The 9,227-nt window shown below is 38.3% G+C and overlaps 1 protein-coding gene across 1 annotated transcript; it reads left to right on the plus strand.

Annotated features, from left to right (window-relative positions):
• The first annotated feature begins 49 nt into the window (after nt 1-49).
• Nucleotides 50-7,852, plus strand: LOC108676236 (very low-density lipoprotein receptor). The gene is made up of 12 exons (XM_018164287.2): nt 50-147; nt 476-586; nt 914-997; nt 1,311-1,415; nt 1,710-1,847; nt 2,464-2,574; nt 3,975-4,079; nt 4,360-4,497; nt 5,185-5,301; nt 6,669-6,749; nt 7,014-7,118; nt 7,764-7,852. Exons 2-12 carry the CDS (start codon nt 514-516, stop codon nt 7,850-7,852), a joined length of 1,146 nt encoding a protein of 381 aa, XP_018019776.1. The 5' UTR covers nt 50-147; nt 476-513.
• The last annotated feature ends 1,375 nt before the right edge of the window (nt 7,853-9,227 follow it).

A 9,227-nucleotide genomic window follows, 5' to 3' on the forward strand; every position in this document is an offset into this window, starting at 1 on the left:
CCTAATCCCTGACACTGCCTGCAGCGTGTCCTGCTGGGAAGCGGGCGTGCGGCGTCGAAGATGGCGCGCCCTGCGTGCGTGCCTCGCAGTTCTGCAACCGCGGGCGCCACTGCCGCAACGGATACGACGAGTCCCGCGAGGCCTGTGGTGAGACATTACCGACTGTATGGTATGGATAGGGAACGACTGTACTAACGATAACCGATAACCTATTATACGCTTGAAATTATTCCGTTCCTTCCCTCGAGAAAGCTTCACCTCTGCAGTCTCGTCGTTTTTAACTGAGCTATTTGGTGTCATTCTCACTTATTTGTTTCTAAAAAATAGTAATAAATGAATTTTGAATAAATAAATTTCTTAGTGAAGCAATGAATTTCGAAACTTGAAAAAACAATAAAAAATGTTAGCTCTATTGCGCTGAAAAGAATAATTACATTTTTTCTAACATTTAGTTATATATTATTACTCCTGTCAGGGTGCAGAATCGGGTACTTTCAATGTTTATTATCGAAGATGTGCATCCGAGAAGAATTGCGGTGCGACGGACGGCAGCACTGCGATGACGACTCCGACGAGACTTATTGCGGTAAAATTTCAGTTCACATTGCTTATAAATAATGCCCACGATAATAATATGTTCTAATATGATAACTTAAATAATACAAAGGATTATATAAGTTTTCTATTCACTAAAATCCCTCAAGTTTTCGTCTCATTACAATACTGGTAAATATAATTAATTAGTGTCTACAATATGATAGTCAGTATAATTTCTTTGATACGTAATACAATTCTTTCCAAACAAGTTATCTTATTACTAAACGTGTACTTATACTAGTCACACAATGTGGCTTTTTTAATTAGCACTTTCGTTTTTCCCCTTATTCTATGGTTGGTTAATTTCCTATATCAGATGGAACAAAGTGGACATATGGCAATAAAACCTGCCCAGAAGTTGAGACAACCTCGACAGCTCCGTTAGTGCCCGAAAATAATGGTAAATATCGGGCATAATCAACGTGTAACAATATTTCTTCCGGTTAATTATGGTAAAATTGGTCAATGAGTAGTCATACTATTTAATCGTACAGATAATTTGTTGATTTATGATAATGTTGATCGTAAAGTCGGCAGCATTTTGCAATCAACCATTCAGCACTAATGACGAAGAACTAAGTCCGTTGATAGACATTTGACCTATAGTCAGAGAGAAAATCAGAAAAATTTGTTCGAGATTACACTGATCATAAATTTAACTCTATGTCTAAACAACTTAATTTAACTAGTATTGATTTTGTATTCTGGCTAAGGTTGTGGTGTTCACCACGAGTGTGGTGATGGTTCCTGCGTGAGCCGCTACGAAGTTTGTGACGGCATCAAGAACTGTTGTGATGGCAGCGACGAGCGCAACTGCTGTGCGTACCGAAGATTTACATTTGTAATGCGATGAGCGGACGCAATTTTGTTCATTCAACCTCAGTGTTCATTCATTTTTTTCATGTTTTGTTTTATTATTTCAACCCCAGGTAATAAGCTGTGCTTATTACCGTCCCCAGTGACCGTATTATTATTGATTGGAAGCGTGATTGTGATATTCGATATCGACGAATCTCAAGCAAAATCATTCTTCTAAGGAATGGAAGTACAATTTTGTACATAGATATTTATGAGCCGACACAAATATCATGCTAATATTCCCTATATAATAGCTTGCAGAGCAGGCAAACGAGCCTGTGGTATTAATAAAAGCAGTTTGCCGGGGGAAACGGACTGTGTACGTACAATCCAGTTCTGCGATGGTAGCAGACACTGCCGAAACGGATACGACGAATCCATGGAGGCCTGCGGTGAGCCTTGCCTATATTTTGTTCATTAACTTCCAGCTCCAGGCACTGGAACGAACTCTATTTACTGATGGAAAATCAGTTGAAAATAAAATTGGCAACTTTCGGTGTCAGAGTTTGTGAACTATTTTTTTTTTCCTGCGGAACAATGCAGGTTTACGGTATTTTTCTGCTGGAAATGTTTGAGTGACCAGTCAAATTAATGCATAAAAATGTCTAAAGCGTCGTTATTTCCTATAGTTTACTATATATTCATTTAGGTTGCAAATGTGTAATCTTGCCCTAACATTTCAGATGTCGTTTGTTTGTGCAGCATATCAATGAGACCACTCCTCTAGTTCGTGCACTGTATCAATTTACAACTATTGGACGAGATGCACTGCATATTGGTTTCAATGGAAATCATCTATACAGCATAATTTTGAAGTGTTATTCTGTATTAAGTTATTTTCACAGTCCATGAACACTAAGCACCATTTCAGATTTTCTGCAATTACGTTCGCAGCCGTTTTAACGACACTGTAAACTGCTAAAAATTGTTTTCATTACAATTTATATTTTTTTAATTCGTTTTCCTTGCTGATCGTTTTTCACAATTTAACTTTTTTTCCAAAACCAGGTTGCGGCGAAGGTTTCTTCCAGTGCTCGCTGTCCAAGCGCTGTGTGGAAGTAGATTTCCTGTGTGACGGACGCGAAGATTGTGACGATGGTTCTGATGAAAAATCTTGCGGTATGATTCGCTCTAACTTATTTTCATATAATTTCTTGGTTAACTTAAAATTTCATAATTTCAAAGGTTCAAATAAAAAACCCGAGTGACTTCAAGAAGACTTGTGTGGTACAGGTACTCCAAATAAATGATCGAATGGACTAAAAGTTCAGGTAAAACAGTGAAGCTAAATGATGCCGCATCATTTTTTTCTGTGTTTGAATGAACTCCGCAGACGGTATGGAAGACTTTACTTTAACCTATCCCGTAACGACTAAATATTATGAACTTTATTTCCCTAACGTAGGCCCTAACTTCACATGACGACCATGCAATAGAAAATTTAACTTTCATTTCGATGGAATTGCAAACTCCAGCTCAACAATTTTCCATTATATTTGAGAATTTTGTATAATTATCTGACTGCATAAAAAATTTATTCGTTTATTAATGAAATTTTCAGTGGATTCCATACCAGCTTTATCATTGCCATTTTGAGAATTAGAGCCATTAAGAAATGTAAATTATTCAGAGTGCTCATTGATTTTTTCACCGTCATGAGGCCTACGGCTAAATTGCGCTGCTTAAAGATGGATGCGAAATCTATACGCCTCTCAACATCGAGCAGATTTAATGTTACTCCTCAATACTTGAATAATGTGAGCTCGTTCATTCTTAATTACACTCCATGTAGTATGTCAGGAGTCCTGATGCTAGAACATTTTTTCATTGCCCAATCCGACCTCATCAAGGTGCAATGGGCACTTCTACTGCACACCGTACCACAACTCAGCCATTGACCAACAAAATAGAAATATCATGCTTTATCTTAGTGGCATATCAATTTCATTGTTTTCTATTAATTTAAAGTATAGCGTGCAAGAGTTTTTACTTACATAATATATTTGCCACTGGTTATCTTGACATTATTGTCCGGAGGCACGTTTATGCGCCTCCAGACTTCGTACGTATATCTACCTGATCTTGAGGACAGGTATTTGTTGACTAAGTGCGTGAGGGATAAGTAAGACACCATCTGTCCAGAGAACTTATCTTGATATGGGGTGGTTATATGAGAGTTTTATTATTGGTATAAGGATAAGACGTCGATCGTTTGGTCTGAGTAGCTCTTAGTAACGAATTTTATATTGCGGCGTAACTGGTAGTTACTGGGCCTTACTAAGGTTTCCAGCCTTTTTATAGAATCACGGCTTCCTCCCACTACTGAGGTCTTGATCGCGTGATGTGTCACGTGATGTTGTCAATGCTGACTCAGGTCTAGTACTATTCCATTAATCTCTATCACGTCTAGTGTATATTACGTGTCAGTTACAGATGATATTATCGTAGAGACTTATATTATAATTATAATGAATAGAATGAGACCCCTGATTGACACCGAGCATTATTGACACCTTCAGGTTGCGGAATTCACCACGAGTGTGGCGATGGTTCTTGCGTGAGCCGCTACGAAGTCTGCGACGGCATCAAGAACTGTTGTGATGGCAGCGACGAACGCAACTGCTGTGCGTATAATACAATAGTGACAGCTGCCAAATTGCATTAATTATCTGCATTAACTAACGCGCTAATGAGGAGACGATCAGTACAACAAGTTAAACATAGTTTTATGGTCATGGTGACCGTAAAATCCATTAATTCGACTATAAAAATTTTACTTAGATGCTAAAAATGAATGTGTGAGGCCAACAAAATTTATTTCGATTGGAACAAAGTATTTTCGTAATCGGACTTGAATAGAATGTGACTAATGTTATTATTTTGCCTACGATTCGTTGCATCCAGCGTGCGGTGACAAAAAAAGAATGTGTGGCGTCGAAGACTTTACAATGTCCAAAGGAAAAGGATGTTTCCTGTTCTCCGAGTTCTGCGACGGCAATCGTAAATGCCGCAACGGCTACGATGAGTCTAGGAGAGCTTGTGGTGAGTAATGTACACTTCGGCTTCAATAATTTTTCACATTATTTGGCTCGTGATATAAATGGAGAAATCTATCTTGGTCACATATGGTGTGCAAGAGATTATGTAGCCATATTTTCCGAGCAGTGTTTTTCTCCAAGGATCACTGGCGTTCAATATCCGAAATTTGAATTAATTATTCATTGCGTGAATCATGATAAATATCCCTTCTTATTGTGCTATCAATAAATTATTGAACTTTAAAATAATTAATGTTTCAAAAACGCAATACTCAACAGTGTATACCCAGTTTTTGTATCAATAAAAGTAAGACGCAGTTTCCTTACGAGCCTTTCTAGTTGTTTGATCTAACTGAAGATTCATTTGTTCGGATAACCCCGAGTGACAAATTCGATTTCTGAGTCTTTATGTTACTTTATTACTGTCAGTCTAATACTGTACTTATAATGTATGATTTTGGAAACTCCCTCATTTTAATTTGTTGTAGTTCTTTATGCTTTTTAAACATTGACAATAACTTATTTAAACTGATGCGTAAAGATACAATGGAGTCGCATGTTATCCTGCTTGGCCATACGTATTTTGATCCTGCTGTATAGTAATTGATTTATGAGTAAAAGCGATATGAGCTTTATAACGATTCGTAGTAAATTCACCATAATTTTTTAATATTTTTTGCCTGTTTCCTAGGTTGCGGGGAAGGTTATTTTCATTGTTCAATGTCTAAGCTCTGCATAAACGAGACGCTGCGATGTAACGGATGCCGTGACTGTGGTGATGACGATGGTTCCGATGAAGAATATTGTAGTAAGTGTCAAGTTTTTTCAAACTAATAATTATTTGAAAACCCAGAAGTCAGATATTTATGATTGATTGCTATTCTTGGAATAATTTATTCGTTTCCCAACAAACGCCGGGGTTTGCGACCAACTTCGCTGGGCTTCTCTGCCGATTCAACAGTTACATAGCTTACTCGGCTTCTTGATTAACGCCAGATTAGCCTAACATGTATTACCCAAAAATACAAATTATCACTATATTACGATTGAGAAAAAATGCACCGAAATATGATCGTCTCTTCACGGGTGCAATCGGGGAAACAGGGTCCAAAGCGAAATTATTTACCACGCTAAAAGAGCGTACTTGTAAAGAAAAAATTATTTAACAGTACGCATGAGGCGAAGATGAAATAATTGGTTTGTTTAACATTTTACTTGATTCAAAGCCTAGGAAACTTTTGAACTGAGCCCCTCCTAATGAGCACAATATTCATTAAAGCCAACTTGTATATATGCGGGGAAATTAGGGGAACCAATTGAAACGCAATGATATCAATCTATGCCAAGTAAACAAAATAAGTCGAGCTAATGTTACGTGAGTTTGTTAATTCAGATGAGCAAGTTCAGTTGTTGGTATTAGCAAAGCAAGATTATTTGCGCTCATGGAGAATATCCTTAAATATTATAACGTTACACGTGTGAGAAACCTATGCGCCACTTATTATTTTTGACCATTTCCATTCGCTGTTTTATGCCCACAATAAATCCTAATTCATTTACTCGTGCATTTCGTAGTACTCTTTACTGTCCGGAGACCATCAAGTGAGAGTGGTCATCCATATCCAACAACAACTGAGTCTCAATATATTAATTCGCTTCATTCAGTGACCGAATATTAACCTCATTTTACAAGATTTTTACTATATATATTCAATTATTATCACCTTATGGTATCTATGGTACATATGAAATCTTCTTGTGTAGTAAATTAGGTTCATTGTATTTACATCACATTTAGCAATTATTTTTATTTTACTTATTCCATTCTTCATTCAATTTCCTGCCGCAATATCGTTGAACGCCGTGTATATTTTTACCTAATTAGAGGCTTAGCCACGTTAAATATCCTAAGGATATTTTCAAATCATTTAAATCTTAACAATGAAGATTCATAATAGAGCAAAGCACACCTTCGTTTGACGGGATTACTCCACTTTACTGTGGCAGATTTTTCATCCGATGTTTCCTACAGATTTCAATCCACATCAGTTCATTTAAGCTATATATAGGCATCATACCACTGCACATTGCTGCATGTTTGCAATATGTGACATGGTACGATCTTGATTCAACATTATTAAATAATAACATCGAATTCCTTCACCGTGTTGACAGGCCCAGGAAAAACTAAAATTCAAATTTTGTGCTCCGAAAACGAGAAGGATGTTGAAATGCTCTCCACCACCCAACCCATAGGTAAAGCATGGTTTTTCATGTCAGATTTTGTGTGAGTTTAAGCGAGGTTAAAACAACTTCTTCATTAATCCATGTTCATATTATAGATCGATCGATTGATGAATAAATGCGATCGATTGATGAATGAAATATGTGATATGAATGATAGCGAGTGATGGATAGATCAAGCAGATAGATAATATCCAGTGATGAATAAATATTCGCAAGGAAATAAAGCTTACTTTCCTAGAAAGCATAACCTTCATCAGATTTTTTGTAATTAAGCATGCGGTGATCACCACACTTGCGGAGACGGTCGCTGCATCAGCAAGCACGAGGTATGCGACGGCAGCTCCGACTGTGAGGATGGGAGCGACGAAAGCAACTGCTGTGAGTACATCCCGTGGGGCATTCGCAATTCAAAATTTTGTTGAAATATTAGTCAACTGCGCTCTTGAAATGATCTGTTCCGGTATTAAACGTGATAATTTAGGATCATCAGTAACTCTAGAGACCCAAACAATGAATGAAATCATTCGTAGAAATAAGGTAGTATTTGGCAGCAACTTTTGCAGCACAACGATTAAGTTCTTACTTGTCTGGGTAGCGGCAGTACTGCTGTCACGTAGCATGGCAGGTTAGTTAAATTTATAGTAACAAAATATTTCTATCACTTCGTCTGCACAACTGTTCTGTTGTTGATTAACGTAATGTTGTAGCGGTTCGCTGCTTGTATCAACATTTAGTAATGATATTATCTTATGTGTGAGGAAGGTGAGAAATGCAGTTGCCAGTGAGGGGAATGAAATTTTGAGTATTTTTTACAACCTGGAGTAATTTAAGATCGCATTTTCAGTAGCTTGTGAGATTTTTCATTTTTAAAATCCCTACAATTTTCCGGAGTAATGTTGTTGTGAGAGTAACCGTGTGAGTAGAAACGAGACACTATTTTCTAAAAAAAATCATGCGTGAGTGCCCAGCTGTTCCAGATTATTAAGTCCAGATTCTGTTCCGCGTTTCCGTGACTCCCTGCAGCGTGTCCTGCTGGGAAGCGGGCGTGCGGCGTCGAAGATGGCGCGCCCTGCGTGCGTGCCTCGCAGTTCTGCGACGGGGGGCGCCAATGAAACTGCAGTTAGTGAATTGTGCATAAAAATGGCTTGCTAGGAGATGAGTTCTGAACGTTTTCACTGCCTGGATAGAAATAGGCTCTAAAACAAACAATTATTAATTTTGAATTGGCTTTAGTTGCGACTGAACTTAATCAGAGATAGAATAATTTTAGTTATTGTTTCACGCTATTTAACATCCACTAATTATGCCGGTCACCGTAAACTACCTTGAAAACATTTGTCTTGCCGCCTAAATTTGGGGAGATGGCAGACTCACTCGCATTCTCACTGTTCTCTCACCCAAATAACCTGTTTTTTTATTAACATCTTCTTACCCATAGGAGATGATACGTTGGACTTATTGATATTGAATTATTAGATTATTGCACGCGCTGTTAAGTCATGCATACAGGGTGCATTATGAAAGTAATGAGCATTTGCTTGCAAATAACATTTATTGATTGTAATTTGTACAAATGTTCAATGTTCTTCAAAATATATTCCTCTTGCATCAATACACTTGCGGAGACGTGTTTGCCACGCCTGAAAGGCACTCTGAAACTCATCGACGGGAATGTCTCTCAGAAACGTTGTAACTTGGTGTTGGATGTGGAAAAGGCTGAGTTTACAGTTTGTCCTTGCGGTACAAACTCACAATGGACTATTCCTCGGATGCCAAAGAAGACAATGATCATTGTTTTGATCGCAAAACTTCGCGCACACGATCCACGTTCTCTTCAGTTTGGGTTGTTGTTGGGCGTCCTGAACGGGGTTTGTCGGCGACCTCCTCCCGGCCCTCCTTGAACGCCTTGTGACACATCCCAGATTGTGATCTTGAAATGCAACCGTCCTTGAAGGCTTCTTGCAGCATCTGGAATGTTTCGGTTGCAATTCTTCCGAGCCTCACGCAAAACTTTATGTCGTATAGTTGTTCCAGCGAACGCTCCAGCGCGCTATGTTACAAAAGTCGAAAACACACTTCACGCGGAGGCTCGTTTCTCCGCTCATACTGCTCGAACTCAACTGATGACCAGATGCACTGAAAGGTCATATCCCCCACCACATTCCCCAGCCAGTTTGACCGCGCTGCCATCTATCGTTGCGTCACAATAACATCATGCTCATTACTTTTATAATGGACTCTGTATATACAAGTCCTTCAGTTACTGCCATGCTATCTAGCCATGGCGCGTGAAATTTGAAGAGTTACCAGAAACAGCCCGTCTCTTGTTGATAGTTTTTCAGGGATAGTTTTAACCAAGTCCCTGAGCTGCAATGCGATTCCCTGGTATTCAATTCAAAGCCAAAAAAAATTAACTTCATGTCTACTTACAAAAATTTCATGATTTGCAAAAGTTTTAACTATAGTTTTTCGTGACAGGCTGCTGGC

The sequence above is a fragment of the Hyalella azteca genome, unplaced genomic scaffold, assembly GCF_000764305.2.
Source record: "Hyalella azteca isolate HAZT.00-mixed unplaced genomic scaffold, Hazt_2.0.2 contig4236, whole genome shotgun sequence".
Taxonomy (NCBI): Eukaryota; Metazoa; Arthropoda; class Malacostraca; order Amphipoda; family Hyalellidae; genus Hyalella; species Hyalella azteca.

Excerpts from the sequence above, each read along its gene's own strand:
- LOC108676236 (XM_018164287.2), top strand. The coding sequence starts at position 514 with ATGTGCATCCGAGAAGAATTGCGGTGCGACGGACGGCAGCACTGCGAT. Across the intron at positions 998-1,310 it reads GTTAGTGCCCGAAAATAATG|GTTGTGGTGTTCACCACGAG; the intron begins GTAAATATCGGG and ends ATTCTGGCTAAG. Across the intron at positions 1,848-2,463 it reads CGAATCCATGGAGGCCTGCG|GTTGCGGCGAAGGTTTCTTC; the intron begins GTGAGCCTTGCC and ends TTCCAAAACCAG.